We start from the raw sequence: 16,824 nt of genomic DNA, 5'->3' as shown, positions 1-16,824 counted from the left end.
GCGGAAGGGCGACAGGCTCCGCAAATCGTTTTGATTTTGCACACACGTGACTGATTCACCGGCTGCCGGTGAAGGAATCCCCATAAAAGGCGGCTGACGCCACAAGACAGGCTCTCCAAGATGCGCTGAAGTTGCGCAAATGTAGTAAATGAAGCCCGTCGACGGCGTTTGAATGCGAATAATGAAAACTTGAATTTGGAAATGATTTGAGCTCGAAATATGGCATTAATTAAAGCTCTGCATATTCGATTGCTATGCAGTGTGAAAAGTTAATGCAAAGGGTCAGGGAAATCTTTTAACCAAAAGTAATCTCAACGAGTTCACAGCATTATTTAATTATTTGAACAATCGTTTTACCTCGGCTGCAAACACTGTAATAGCCAAAATACAAATCTCGTTTGGCCTGCCATTTGTAATGATAACAATTTAATTCAATAGAAAATAGTTTTGTGAGCTTACGGATACCCATGGAACATGACGTGCTTGGATAGCAAAATCAATTCCCCAGCAAACACACACAAGCACAAACACACACACACAAACACAGAAGTAAATGGGAGGTATGCGGGTGCCAAACAGGTGATCATTAGATTTGGCAAGTCGCAAACGATTCGCAACGTATTTACAACATTGAATCGACATTATTACGGAATGGCTGGCTGAATTGAATTGAATTATTATAACAGTTTCTGTTGTCAACGCTGCCAAAACGTGTGTATCTGTATCTTTTTGTGTATCTGTGTGTGCGTCGCGTCAATAATGTGCCTTTGTGTATTTGTATCTGTATCTGTGGCTGGCAAGTACGTGACAGACGCGGTTTGGCGCGATTAAATTACGTTTATGATTATATTTTGTTACAAACACAATGCTATCGCGCACACACACATCCACACAAACACACACGCACACACATCATAAACAATCGACACGCACACACGCATACATACTCAATCAAGAGGGCCATGTCACATTGTATTGAAGTGAAAATGGTTAACAATTGCGGCGGCAGCAACAACAAGGTCCCATTGAATGACGCTTGTGATGGATTTTGGATTTTCCTATTAAACACTCACTGCGCCCAACTAAACAAAAGCCTTAATTGAATTTTAATTTAATCAAGGGGTGGTTCCACTGCGAGCCAAAGTCAATCAAAATAATCGAACGTATTTGATTAAACGGCATATTCGTTTTTTGAAGCTTTCAACTCAATCAATAAAACTACCATTTAAGTGTAATTTCCAATAGTTTTGTATTTCGTTCTTCATTTCCGCTGAAGCACTGTGCACTGTTAATTTTTCACTTACCCTTCGACATCGACGAGATTAACCGCACTTTATGCAAATGGGATGCTCAAACACTTCTGGCAATCTCAACACTTTCGTGCTCCAAGGATCCACTTGAACTGCACCTCGAAGTCATCCTCTCGATGCCTCCGCCTCATCCACTCCTCCTACGGCCTCCTGACATTAAATATCATTCCGTCTGACGCTTATTGCTTATTGCAAACGGGCGGAAGGCAACAAAGGATATCGCAGTGGTGCTTACACATAATATGAAATTAATAACAATCATACGCCAAGTTGCCCGCCTGCCAGCTAGCCTCTCCAGCATCCCAGCATTCCGGCTGAGTTTGCCATTTGCCACTGACAGGCGCATTTGGGTTCATAAGTTCTGCTCGCGAAGATTTCTAAAACTGTCAGAAATTGCAGTAAAATTACGCAGGACATCGGAGGCTCGGGGAAATGGAAAATGGGAAATGGGAGGTGGTGGAGCGCAGCTGCCAGAACGCTTATTAAAATATAAATATGCTAAAACAAGAAGCGCGTGCGGACGCCAAATGGACGAAGGGCTTTCGCCCAGCGAAAGGCAAAACAACACAACAGCACAACGCAACACGGAGAGAGCACCGGGCAAAGTTAAAAAACTAAAGTTTTATACTATAAAATAATTTCAACTACTTGAAATAAGCACGAGAGCGCAGGGGGAAATCTCGAGAATTGGGCGAAGTGGGGGGAGGGGCACGGAAAAAAAAGAAACAAAAAGGCGAAAACAAAAAATTTACTACACAACACAACTAAAGTGGAAATTTCATGCGCGCTGTGGAAACTTTAGCACTTTCGCCCACCGCCTGGAAAACTGCATCGCCATCCCCCGGGAAACTCTGACAGCCAACAACAACAACAACCACAATAACGAGAGCAACAACTACTAACCATGCCAGTCAGCCAAGGCAGAAAGCAAAGTTGTTTCTTCGCAAACAATGCGCAGTTATTCTTTTGGCGAATTTCGGACCAAGGTTATTCCGATATGTATTATGCAGGCGCTGCCCGAGCTAAGGAATCTGCGTTACTGAAAATATTTAAAAACAAATAGCAGCAAAAGCAGCAGCAGCAGCAGGAGTAGCGGCAATCCATGGACTGGGCAAATACATTTTTGATTGACTGCTGGGCGGCACCGTTGGCTCCGTTGGCCATTATTCGATTTTCATTAGTGGATGCACACAAAGAGTACCAACTTCGGAGCGAGCGAATGCATTTGAAGCGCAATTAGGCAAACATTCTGGGCGGTATGTTCTGATGAGAGGCACTGCAACCACTCCAACAATCAATCAATTAGCCAATTAGTCGGCAAACTCATCACGCTCATCTATTCCCATGCAAAACTAACTAATTTGCGCACACAGCTAATCAAATTTAATTAAGACATCCAGTAAACATCGTGGCGAGCCGAGCAGCAAAGGCCTTACGCATACGCCTCCTTTTACCTGGAAGACAATTGCGGTGATGTAACTAGCAGCTGCTCCTGAAACTAATAGCCTTGAATGTAATAATAATCGAAATTAACTATGTAAATTGGAATGCCATTTGGATTTTTTCTAAGCAGATTGTTATTTGAATAAAAGACATGACAACGTGGCGAATACATAATGCTTAAAACAGCCTAAAACTATGCAACAATGTATTAAGATTTAATTGCTCTAGTTAACAGTAAGTAATCATCAGCTTAAAAGTATGCAAAGCCAACAATCTCATAACGGCTGCTTATAACCAGGCGTATGCAGAATGTTTTATCTGCCTGAAAGTGTGCAACAAAAAATACGTTTTTCATGCTCCGCGATAACATGGCGTATACATAATGTTAAAAATTATGCGCGAACATTTCATGTGCTCCCATTTATAGCATTGTGACCGCAACTGTTCTCTAACAAACTACGGGGCTTGAAGCCCATTGTCTGTTTGATTTTCCGGTGAAATATAGTAGTTGTACACGAAAGCAGGCCAAACTAAACTCGTTTCAAGTCCAAACATTTTCGGTTATCAATGCAAATGCGTGGCGTTGCTGCTCAGCGCCAAAAAGTGGGGCCACACCGCAAAAAGGCTTACCTGCAGACAATGCGTGCCACGCCCCCACGGCACTCATCGCCTGTATATGTATATGGCTCCACTGTACATGGCCAACGGCTGTGCTTTTGCTTGGAACTTTTCAGCTCGGTGTTACCTGCCACCACCTGCAGTTGCGTGTGGGCGAATAAATGGTCGATGGATGGGGCCTGGCATTCTACCAAATCGGTCGGACCTCGGGCAATTTTAGAGTTCTTTTATTGCCAACTTGTTAGCTGTTTATTTGGCGCATTATTGACTCAACCGCTACCCCAAAAACCCCAAGCAATTCCACCACTACTAGGCCTGGTGCTCCCGGATCCGGATTCCGGATACGGCGCCGTGCGTTTAGATAATCAACTAAACACTTCATTATTCCGTCCGGGGGGTGGTGCAAATTGCTTCCACTCCTCCGCCCACCATTTTTACGTAGGGGTAAATGTGCGAAAATCCTCTGGTTTATTTCGCGCATTTCCCATGCACGCGTTTTCCGCTGCTTTCCTCCCTTTTTTTTTAATTGAATGATAAAACATCGCTGCACAGCCTATTCCGATTCGCCGTGAGAGGCATTAATTTAGATTAGCGAACGAAAAGTGCGAGTTGAATGTTCTCAACGGGCTTTCTGTGTGTAAATAGTTGTTGAAAGCCCCGGCCCATTGAATTAGATCGCATGCATTAGATACTGGCACATCACCATACCGGTTGAATGGTTTCCTAATTGGTAAGCATACCATTCAATTTGAGATGAGATTGAAATAATGGTAAGTGCAAATACTTCTTTGCATATTATTTTACTTGTCTAGCTTTCAGTTCAATTGCCAAATATAGTTCCAACTGGGTATATGATAATCTTTCTCTCGCCATTCATGGGCAGCGTTTCATAGTGATAACCCCGATGCACACAAGCACTATACTTCCTCAGCTCGAATGCCCGTTTAATGGGCTCCATATCGACCGTAAAACAGTTGACCTTAAAGGTATCGAGTAGGTTCATCATGCCAATCACATCATAAACACTGGAAACCCGCTCATTCCAAATACTAACCGATGCGATTGGCAGGGGATATTCTTTTCTATATATCTGAGTGGCTTCGTAGGGCGTACGAAAAATGTGCATGGTTATAATGCCAGTGGGTCCTTCGCCCAGAAATTTTTGCGGTATGTCCCGCACCAACATGGGCGTGGCATCGGGCAGCACACGATCTGCAGGTCCTATTATAGTTTTCGGCCTAAGTTCGGCAATCTTTAGCAGAGTGCGCTTGTAGCACGGATGATTGGCCACCCGGGCGTCCAAGGGTTTCATCAGCATTTGAACTCGTTTTTCCATTTCTTCGACTAGAGATTCTTGGACCAAAATCACGCCTACCGCATCCAAAGCAAAGGGATCCTGTAGGGATTCGACTAGATGATGCAGGGCACAATTGAGATCGCCATCCTCGAAAATAACCATCATGCAGGGTGCATTCCACGCGTACCTAACTTCCTCTTCTTTGGGCTCCTCAGACTGCTCCTCCTTTTCGAGTTCAGAATCCATTTCCGATTCGTCTGCACTAGCTTCCTCCTCAGCCTCAGCCGATTTTTCATCGGAATTAATAGCTTCCGTTGGTGTTTTGATGGCATCGTCAATGATATCGGGCAGTGTTATCCTATCGGCTATTACACTTGGCAGGACATGCACCATTTGTCGAGTTATTACCGGATTGATCATTGTGTCAGCCATTATTTAAGTAGTTCTATTGATAATTTCGAGGATTGCAAGTATAAATTTTAACTCGGTTGTGAAATATAAACAAAAGAACACTAGAGACACACCATTAAAATAATGTATTATGGTTTAAGACCACAAACTATGTTGAATACTAATTGAAAATTAAAATAATTTATGAGGGAAAATAAATTTAAAAACGAAAACTCAAATTATTAAAAGGGGCGTACCAGAACAATAAACAAAAATTATAGTTCAATGAGCTTCCATTGAATTTGGCTGCTTGTGGCAGTGCTTGAATTTAAGAAAATAATCTATGAGCCGTAAATTCACAGCATATTTCACAAGATTTGGCCCGAGTCTCTGGATTTTGCGGAATATGAATTGGCCATTTTTCCACAATAACAGGCCTCCGGCAGTGAACAAGTCCAAAGCCAAGCTGTCTTGTTTGACATGCCTGAGGCAAATAAATATTAATGAAATGCATTTCATCAGCGATACCAAATTACAAAATGTGACTGCACTCGGAGCAGACCTAAGGCCAAGTTAATTCTTGACTGGACTTCAGCAAATCTTAAATGCAATTACGCTCTAGCATTTGTCGGATCTGCTTTTTGGTTTTGGGCTGCAGAGCAGTTAAGCTCAAGTTGATCCATTGTCAACTAATTGACAAATGAATGACTTGATTTGCTTGACAGCATTTGATTCGATGCTGTTGCCAAAATCGCAGCCAGCTCCTGAAACTGAAACTGAGCATGAGACGGAGACGTAGACGGAGAACGAGAATGAGAATGAGTCTGGGCCAGGACATGAGCATTTTACACTCATTAAGTTTAATTACATATTTTGCAGGGCCGGCTTGGGCATTCGAGGCTGAAGTGCCTGCAGTTGGATGAAGATTATCTCAGTTGAGTGGAACAATGGAGCTCCTTTGTGTCTGACTAAATTCAAAACCTAATAAACTGTCTACACTTTGGCAGTGCGGCATGACCACTTCGTTGGGCACTACAAATATGTGGCATTGAAAAAATAGTTTTTAAATAGTTTAAGCGAACTTAAATGCTAGCATAGGTTATAGCCATATTTCTTTATTAACAGCATTAAATATATTTCACCAACTTGCTCTCAATACACTTCCGTACGCTGAATTCATTGAAATCCATAAATTATTGTCGACATTTATGTAATCATGTTTGACGGCACTAATTAGGTTACAGTGATCAATTATCGGGTTTAAATTTAGTGAAGCTCCCATCAAGTTAACCCCTTATATGTATGTACTGCTCTTTAGGCGCTTTAAAACCAGCACGCATTACAAATCATTAAGGGGGTTATTTTGTTTAACATTTGTCAGACTGCAAGGATTCCACAGAGAGTTCCTTTCGGTTCCCCCATATCAGTACACGTTTTTTTCGGTTCGATGTCAAACAGTGGGATCGTAAAAACGATGCTCGTTAGAGGCAAAGTTTTATGCCTTTTATTACACGACCCAAGGAGGCATGTAGCGACCTCAATGTCGCCTTTTCATGAAGGATTCAGAGTTGTCAAGTTGCCAATTATTCTTCTTAGAAAATAGGCTTTCACGAAAATATTGCAACTATGTAACCTCAAATTTATGTATGTCTTCGAAAGTTAATATAGCTATAAGAGTATACTTGTTGAGCTTCATAGCTGGCACATATGTATTTCCTAGTTTAAAGTCATACATTTTTCAATATTTTGTAGTTTTTATATTTTCGACAACCCTGAAGAGGACGTGCAGAGTCTCCCGACGCACGTAAAACCAAATCAGACGAATGGACAAAACGTATTTGGGGTGTAGCGAGGCAGCTAGATTTTTATCCAGACCGAGCTGCATGATTGCATTTTATGCTTGTCTTAATTTTTTATGTCTACTCTGCGAGTGCGAGGCCATAAATAAAGCAACAATCAATTTTCATACGCACTCTTGTGCGACATCGCAGGCAACTGGAGTCGTAAAAACGTTGAGGAAAGGAAACCGAACTCCGAATTGTAATCGTATATTTTAACATAATATTATTGCACGCCCAGATGCGAACAAAACTGGCATTTGCAGCCCCGCACCGACTCACTTAAACATCATTAAATATGAAAATTCATCTGCAATTTATCAATTATTTATTTATGGCAATGCTCCTTTCGCATTTTACGCATGTGTTAATGAATAATTTTCTCGTTTTTCCCCCTTTGCTTGGGCCTTCCCCTCTGCCCCTCCGCCCCACCCCACTACCCCGTCTCCATTAACCATTGTGCGTGACTGAATGTAAGTATATGTCCTGTCCGATTCTGTTCAATCCATTCGGATTCGCTTTTGCATTTTTATTGCACTTTCCCGGTATGCAAATTGAAAGATTGCGATACGACTAAAGGATACCTCGCATATTAACGCATCAAGGGTAGCAATTAAACTATTTATAATGCTCATTACAGTAATTACCAACTACTAAATTTACAAAAATATATATGCATATGTAAACTCGATGTTAAACAATTAACCGTAAGTTTATAGTATAAATGAATTGCTTTCTGAATCGAAAGAGCTAGCTGCTACCTGTTACCTGCTACTTATCTACCAGCAAAGGGACTACATCTATGTACTCAGCAAGTACCCTGTAATGAAACAGAATAATACATGCATGCACCATTCAGATGAAAGGAAGAGTTTGAGAGAGTCCAGGGCCCATTTCTCAAATGTCGCACATTAATGCGCATGAAATTCTCGTTGTTGTGCGTTATTTTTATTGCACAAAAGAGCAGCAAATTGCATGCGGGTTGTTGGGGATGTGTGAAGACAGCAGCTGCCAGCGAGTACAGTGAAACAAAGCCAAACCGAACCGCGCCGCGTCGGCCCTTCTCCACCTCTTTAGGTTTATCTGTGATCCGAGGCGGGGTCGTCAACGCGGCATTTTTCAATCAAAATGCACACAATTTGCAATTTAAATGTTGATTTCGTTAATGCGGCGAATAACTCAATGGAATGAACACATATGGGCTGCTTGGGGCTGTGGCACTGAAACTGGCACTGGCTTTGTTATCGAACTGAAATGAATAGTTTATGCGGCGTCCGCACTTGTGGGTTGAGTTTTGAATGGGTTGAGTTTCGAATGGTTTTGAATGGTTTGGTTGGTTTGGATAGTGCGGATAAGTGCCGCGAAATTCGCTGCCTGGATGCGTTTTATAGCGAAGATGAATTGTAAATTGCATAGCAAATGAAATCAATTTTAATGGACATTGCTTATGTATTCGACAAATGCTTATTAAGCATTCATTATAAGCGAACCGCACTTTTATATGTGCACACGCATCGGAGCCATAAATTGTGAGAAAAGTATGGCCAGTTAAGCGGCTTATCAATGTTTGCAGATGCGTTGGCAATGGTAATTGAGTGCTCTTAAATCCGCTTCAAATCCATGTCGACTTATAATAAATTGCATGAGTTGCCCCATTTTTCACGTTTTAAAACAAATGATCTTTTTTAGAGACATTACTAATGAAATGAACCTGTCTTAAGATATTCATCTTTGTAGATACCCTATTAAGTAGTAGAGTAGTACCTACTTCTGGCACCCAGAGCGACCTTCTGCAATTGAGTGCTCCACCCTTCCGCAATTATTAGTCAGCCAGATCCTCCGCTGCTCCGTCAGCCATCACAGACCATTTGACAACTTGCTCAACACTTTCCGTCGCAACTACGCAACTTGACGCGTGGCCAACTGAGTGGGTGAGTGAATGGATGGATAGATGGCTAGATGGGTGGATGAGTGGGTGGGTGACGGGCTGAGTGAGTGGTGCCCTGAGTGGTGCAGTTGGCCCGGCCATGGCCATGTCTTCGTCGCCAGCCATCAGCCAGTCAGGCAGCAAATGAGCAAAGGGAAAATTACATTTGGGACGCCGGCGTGTCGCCTCCATTGGCATGCAACCCCAATGCCCCAACGTTTTTTTCGCTCTTCCGCTGCCGCCCACTGCCAGCCATCGAGTGCAAATTAAACCGAGCAGCGCACGAGGTTAATTTCACATGCATTTCACTGGCAATCAGTGCGTGCTCCACTCAACGGGTAATGCTACACGCAGAGAAAATGCGGCCTAGTTGGTACCTAAGTTGAAATCCTGCGATCGACGCAAAGAGGAATTCATCTACATCTTTCCAAATGGGAATCAAGCAGATCAAACTAAAAAGTGATTCATACCAACAGTACATAAATACATGATAAAATACCAAGAGAAGAAGTTATTTAATTTACTGCCAAGGGGCAACAGCCCATTTCGCTGAGTGTACTCCTGGTGTTAGTGGTGCCAGCCCCGGGTGGCGATAGTGGTGCTGCTGGTGGCACTTAGCCCAGGCTACTTACACTGCGCTTTGACTGCCTGATGACTGGGCGAGGAAGGAGTGGGAATGACTAGGTAATACGGGGGGTTCTCCTCTAATCCGAAACTCATTTTCCACCCCACGAAACGAATGGGGATGGGGATGGGAACTCCATCGGAGGGACAGGAACCGGGGACATGGCCCAAAGTGCAGTCCGCCCGGAGTTTCTTCTTGGCCCGTGGTTGAGATAATTGCGTGTAACAGGTGTGAAAGACGGAATTTACAATGGAGATAGTGCTCGGAAGAGCTTAAGAGGTTTCCAGCAGCTACACAAATTAACTTCAAGTCGTCGCATTTCGTTGGGAGCATACACAGCAAATAAAAGGGGTCAAATTTTGGACTACATGCAATTTATTAAACCTTTTACAGTGCTTTCAAAGGTAGCTCGTTTTTGTTGTAGGAAACAGCTTTTCCAATCAAATCAATACTTATTCTTTCAGCTAGATAGAGAGAACCATTATTTTTCAGTGAATTGAAAAGGCAGCTATCTCCATCAGCTGAAGTAAGGGGCACCGCAGGTTTCGAGGACAATCTTAATGGAAATTATTATTCAAGCACATTACGCGGCAAATGCTATCTGAACTCGCCCAGGATTCGTTCATCTACATACAGTATATACAATTCATTTGCAGCAGCAGCACCTCGAGGACCTCAAATTCCGTTTGTGTCATGAGTTTTGCCTTTTAATTAACACCGTCCATGGAGCAACAATGTTCCGGCACCAAGTCGCAACTCAAAAAGTTTCGTAGCTTATGCGTTTTTAGTGTCCTTTTGCCAGCAAAGGACTGACTGTCCTGGCAGCACTACGTTCTCATTAGGCGTTAGGTGAAACGAAGAAAAATTGCCATAGACTCTCCCTTTTGGCCCCCTTTTTCATTTCGTATCTTGTGGATACACGCAGTGCGCATGGTCCAATTAAATTATTGCCAGTGCTGTCGGCTAATAGAATAAGAAATCTTCTTTCTGCCAGCGCCACGCAAAAAGCATATGTTAATTTGCTTCCCAGAGTGCGAGTGCGAATGGGAGTGGGGGAGTGTGGTGGCTGGGGGGTTGGGGGGTTGGAAGGCGATAAGGTCCTGGGGCTCATTAGGATGTCCTTGCCACAACACTTGAAAGGGAATTTTTAATCCCGGCGTGCCAGTAATCTCCGTAGAAAACGGGCACGGCACTGAGACAAAGTTTGCCATTAGGTAAATGTGCATTGCCGCTCCAACAAATCGCAACAACTGTTAATGTTAATTATATTATATTCTGCCCCAGTCCTTAAAACACACACGCACACGCACACACCTACACAACGCACACAGCTAAAGCAGCCTTGGACTGGCTAAAAGTTTGAAGCCCATTTAAGGCCGAGAGTTCCAGTCAAAACAAATAAAGGGGTCCCAGCACTCAAGCACCTGACCCGCAGAAAAATTTCAAGGAAATTTTAGGGGGAATCCAAAGTCATTATGTTTGACACACATGCAAACCTTATAAGTAATACATCCAATATAAAAGATTCTTAGGTTTCACAGGACACCGGGTCACTACTTTACTACTTCCAAGGAAGAGACGTGCAATTATTAGTTATTCGACTAAGTGGCTCGATTATTTGAATACATCAAGAAAGTTCCCTCCATTTTTCCACCGCTAAGATAAACCCAAGGCATTTTCGGTAAATCACAAGTTGGAACTGCTATCTCGACGGAACCTTCCACCTGCATCATTACGGATATGTAGTTTCGGCTTGGTTACACGCACAGAAAGGCGTGGCGCATTTGCATGCAGCGCCGTGATGCAAATGAAACATAATGAAATTGTAAAAGTTAGTTTCAGCGAAAGATAAAATTTGCATTTCTCACAAAAGCCGCGATTCGGGACACGCGGAATTCGCGGGGCGCTCGACAAAACTTTGACATTTTTTTGTGGCTTGCATTGCATTTGGTGCGATTTGCTTAGAAATTGTCTTTAGCTTGCGCGTACTTGACATTTAAACGTGTGACAAACATTTCGGGGGGACAAGTTTATCGAGCCGAAGGATAAAGGATAAAGGCCAAAGGATACAAGCAGGCCACAGTGCAGAGGTTGCAAACTTTTGTATTTGTAAATGCAGATACGCAGCGACAGTTTGGGATGCACTGGAGCATGTGGTGGACGGAAGCGAAGCGTGAGAGCTCCCGGAATATTTAGCGGCGACATCCACGGGAAATGAAGAACGTGTTCGGAATGAGTTGATCAAACAGTGTAGAAGCTAACTTAGTTTCTAACTCGCAAGTTAGTTGTCTGGCGTTTTTAGGAATAAACTATAAATGCAGCTTAGCTGTAACTTCATTCTTTCAGCCAACAACCATACTACGAGTATAAAACAAATATTATTTATTGAAAATGTAGTTCTCTATGAATGGACCATAATTAACTTTTCGACTTTTTCGAAAAGTCTTACAAATGATTGGGTAATTCATTTAAATTGGAATTTCAACTGGAGAGCTTAATAAAACTCGCAATAAATCCAAAGAGCCACCTTTCGTTTGTTCAATTTACATATCAGATAGACGTTTATTGACTTTCCACGCCATTTGGCAAGTTAATTCGGTTTCCCGAATGCTGTAAACTATATTCAAAATTAATAAGTGGCCAGGAAAGCGTTGATGAGTTTATTTGCATGCGAAGAAAAATGCATATAATTCGTTAATTGCAATTAAAATATAACAAAATTTAACGCTCCACGGCCAGAGGATATGGCGAAATATGATTGAATTCGGACACGCATGCAAATTCCATACTTTTTAGCCGTGAATCCTGGAATCATGAATCTCTCGCTTAATATCCGATTCGATTTCGACCAGGCACTGCACTTTATTCACTATTATGGTGCATAAATAAAATCACAGCAAGAGGCCAAAAATGTCGGATGTCGACACGGACTGACCTCTGGGAAAATACGAAAAAAAAAGTAGGAAAAAGGCAGCGAGCCACTGAAATACCCAAATACAGTGCGAAAAATTGTGCTCATAATTTTTAGCAGTTGGACAATTTATTGTCGCATGCAATTAGGCGAACTCGTAAATTCTGCGAGACTGTCGCAACGCACAGGAAAATAAATAAAATTAAAGAACAGCTAACGGAAAAAGCGAAGCACAAGAAATGTATTTAAAGGAAACTATAATTCATAATTTGCTGCCCCGCAGCCATGGCTTTCTGCTCCTGTTTCGCCAGTTGGCTATTTATGAGCAATTGCCCGAACGTGGCCAAGATTCACGAAAGGATTCTTAAGATCCTGCAGCAATAAACACAGTCCAATACATAAATAAGTGCGCATATCAAGAGGCAAAATGTGTAAATATGCTTATTGTAAGCCCGAGCATGTTTGAAAATCTTAAAGTATCCAACTTTAGATGCGCTGCATTCCCGCCATGAATGCCACACTCATGGATTCAATTGTGGGGGCTAAGCTGGGGCTAGTTTACCTCTTCTCGAGACGAGAATCGTGCATTAGTGAAACAATTCTGTGGCATAAAGAAAACTCACCCCACCTGCCACCCACCACCTGCCCCCACCCACACATGCATGTGTGAGCTGCTCGTATCAAAGCACCCGGAGCAAACAACAAAACGGCCATTAGGTTGCACAATAAAAATGTTTAAAATACTATATGGTGGGGCATTCCGTTTGTGTGGAGCAACGAATCCGTGTTGAGGTATTGAAGAGTTGAAGACGAATGAAAAATGTTCTGCCACTTAATTGATTGCCACTGGAATGCATTACAATTAAAGTCGCACAAAATGTTATAAAGGTAAATAAATAAAAATATTCAGAAGCACAGATACATCATTTTTTTAAATCAAGGCAAATTAAATACATATTGCTTATAATATAAAATTCTGATAATACTTACTCCATATCCTCGAGTTCCTGAGTTGATTTTAGAGTATCCATCTGGCCAAGATGACCCAAGTTCCACCTTTTGTTGCCGGCAACCATTCGTGGCATTTTGTTGTGCATAAATAGCCAGACTGTTTGCGCTTTTAGACGCCCGGTACGTGTCTTGTGGCATGCCTCGTCGGCTTAAAGCCCGCCTCAAGCAGCCGAGTCAGGTCAAGCGGCTTTAATGCGGCCATGCTGCGTATACTCAATACGCGACCAGGGGCCAAATCAGGACATCTATTTTGCATGGCCGTCAATATAGACGCGCCAGCGTTGAAAGCCTGCCAGCGCAGCTTCACATTTATGACAGGCGGCTCTTTTTTTGCCATTAACCAAATGCGACGCTGATGAGCAGGGCACAAAGGGGGAAAAAACGCAGAAACACTGCACTTGGAGGCAGCGCACTTAGCGGGCATGCACTGTGAGAAGGCAGTGGTGTATTAGGTTCAGGTCATTTTCACTCTTCTTATATGCACGAATGGTGTCTAAATCACTTATTTATACTATGGAAATTAGAAGAATTCATTGCGAAAAGTGTCTGTTTCTTCGCATCTATATCCATTTTAAATAAATCTCTTGGTAAATATAATTTACTTCTCCACAACATGAGTGCTGAATTAATGACAATGATAATGTTCTCATTTTCTGGCGGTGCAAAATAGAGGGACAACTAGGATGGCAGCACGGCTGGATGGCAGGCAAACCAATGAGTGTCCTTTGCCGGCAGGATGGCAGGATGGCTGGCTGGCTGTATGGCTGGCTGGCCGGATGGCTTGCTGGCATAGCAATTGAAGTCGAGTTTGAAGTAGCATCTCGTTGGGCTATCAACGCCATCATTGCCATCATCATCAACGCCAGGACGAAGCCGCTGTCGCCGTGGCAAAGGGCAAGCCGGAATGGATCCTTGTTGGTGCCACCGACGCGGTGCCTCCGCCGATGCAGCTGCTGTTTTTATTATTGTTATGGGCCCATAACTGTCAGCGCAATAAATTTTCCATTTTGCTCAAGCACCACTCTCATTACAAATGCAACGTTGTCGTTGTTGCTATTGCTATTGCCATGGCCATTGCCGCTGAAGGATATTCAAGGAGCTGCCTGGCTGACTGCCTGCCTGGCTGGCTGCCTGCCTGTTTGCAAATCAGTCGGCCACGCAGTCGTGACGATGTCCATCAGCCAAGGCCAAGGGTTAATTAAAAAGCGCCAAATCAGCGCCATTAGCGCCTTCAATTTGCCGGGCTCTTTCCTTGTCCACTGCACAGATCCTTTGGCGAACTTCGTTTTATCATATTTTTGGAGCGGTTAGGTGTCGCCGCGTAAAACCCTTGCCCGCCAGCCATTTTAATTTAATTGCAATCCGACAGCGGAAGTGGACGCAGCGGGGCTGTTGAAAGGGTCCAACCGGAAATGCTCGCGGCGGTGCAGCTTTTGTGTGTTTAATTGCGGCGGCTGTTGCCCTCACTTAACCAGCGAACTAGAGATGAGCATTCCACTCAATGAAGCTGACGAGTTACTTGATTACAAGCTTAGGACTTATAATTATAAATATGAATATGAAGAAAACAGATAACTTATAACTTATCACACCTTAAATGTTGAAGTTGGCATAAGTGTATATTTTTACATATCTGTTTATGTTTAGTTAATGCTCCTGTATTCAATATATTTTATACTTTTTGATCCAGTCTCGCTATCATTTTCTGAAGGATTCCAGAACACCTACTTCTTTCCTTATCCTGCCGCCGCTGCTGTCGTTGTTCGGCCAAAATTTCGCATTCGGCCATGGAAAAACATGACGCTCTTAGTTTTGGTCCTGCCGTATCCTTGTTGCTTGCTCTCGTTTTGGCCGCTGGTCATCCGGCTGCCCAACTTTGGAACTGCCCATCTCCTTTCCGCTGGCCAGCGGCATTTGGCATCCGAGGAAAACATGTTTGCTTGCACAGGTGCAAATGTGTGTGTGTGTGTGATGGCGGCATGTTTTTTGGCCAAACACACACAGATGCACTCACGCAGATGCAGAGGGGCGGCACATCTAAAATTCATTGTTCATAAGACATGAACGCATTTTGCATGGCCCAGCGCATTCCCGTGTCGCCTGCAGGTGTGTTTCCGCCACGCCCCTCCGCCGCCCGCCTCACCGCCCATCGCCTATCCGGCCGGAGTCTGTTGTACTTCTGCCGTAGTATTCCGGCAGTTTGTTTACGGGTGTGCTGGTGTGCTAGTGAGTGTGTGTGTGTGTGTGTGTGTGTCTTTGCCTAGCGACTCATACAAAATGGCGTCGTTTGGCTGCAGGCGCATTAATTAATGTTTTGAGCCGCAACAACGACGGCATCAGCAAACAACAACAGCGCCGCTCCGGATAGCAAATCCAGTGCTCAGATACACTTAAAAATTTGCTGAACATTAGGAAATTAATTCATGATTCTGAGTATTTCATCAAGAAATCCAGAGAAACCGCTTTTACAGAAGTGTGGAATTATGCCAAGATCAAGATTTTTACAGCAATTTGACTTATTTCAAACGAGAGTCTGGTGCAAGTTAAAAATCAAGATAAAATCGTAATATATTCTCCGCATCTGCACATTTCAAATAAAAGGTTTTGAATCCCATTGAGCAGCAGTCAAACGATCACACATCGCATCCTAATTGCCAGCTTAGTTGGGACAGGGAAGTGGCCACAATTCACCGGGGCGATTTCCATTAGATACATTATACACACACCCCACACACACGCACACACGCACACACAATGGAGGGCTTTCAATTTAATTGCCACAGGTAAGCAAGGCAACCGATTGGAGTTGCCAATGTCTTCGACACTCAGTCAGGTCCTTGTGGTTGGTCCTTATAGGCAACACATCCCCCCCCCCCCATCTTCAGCTCCACTTCAATCTCCGGCTCCACCCGTTTGCAATCGCAAAATGCTGTCTCATGCCTGCGAAGCAAAGTCGCAGGATAAGACCGAAGCAAACGAACGCACACAATATTTCTTCATCAACAGCTTAAGGCGGCGGGCAGGCAATAAATTCTGCGCTGTTAATTTGTCACATGATTTTAGTTGGCCAATTACAACTATCGGACAACAACAGTGGCCGTGCTCCTCGGACAGGACAGGACACAGCACACACAAAGGATGGCCACAATGGCAGCTTAACTGACTGGCCAAGCAGCAGAGGTCCTGGGGTCACAGAGTGTACAAAAATGCCAACGGGGCAGAAAAAACAAAGCAAATGGGTGCGGGGGCTGGGAAACAACAACGAAAAAAAGGCAGCAGACGACAGGAGCTAGTGGCTGTGCGTGTCTTGGTATTTATCTAATTGTCCTTTAGCCGCACACCAATGCCAATGCCTTTAAGGACATTTTTAGCTTGCTCAATTCCTCCGCCAGATAAATGCTTGTGCGTTCATAAAAATACGCTTGTATACATCTAATTGCACCCTATGTGTGTG

At 43.4% G+C, this 16,824-nt stretch overlaps 1 protein-coding gene across 1 annotated transcript; it reads right to left on the bottom strand.

Annotated features, from left to right (window-relative positions):
* Positions 1-3,668: 3,668 nt before the first annotated feature.
* On the bottom strand, positions 3,669-5,180 carry LOC122621151. Its single transcript, XM_043798908.1, has one exon. The coding sequence runs from the start codon at positions 5,098-5,100 to the stop codon at positions 4,192-4,194; it is 909 nt and encodes a 302-aa protein (XP_043654843.1). The 5' UTR covers positions 5,101-5,180; the 3' UTR covers positions 3,669-4,191.
* Positions 5,181-16,824: the final 11,644 nt, after the last annotated feature.

This window comes from Drosophila teissieri, chromosome 3R, assembly GCF_016746235.2.
Source record: "Drosophila teissieri strain GT53w chromosome 3R, Prin_Dtei_1.1, whole genome shotgun sequence".
NCBI lineage: Eukaryota > Metazoa > Arthropoda > Insecta > Diptera > Drosophilidae > Drosophila > Drosophila teissieri.
This window is presented reverse-complemented; position numbering and strand designations above follow the sequence as displayed.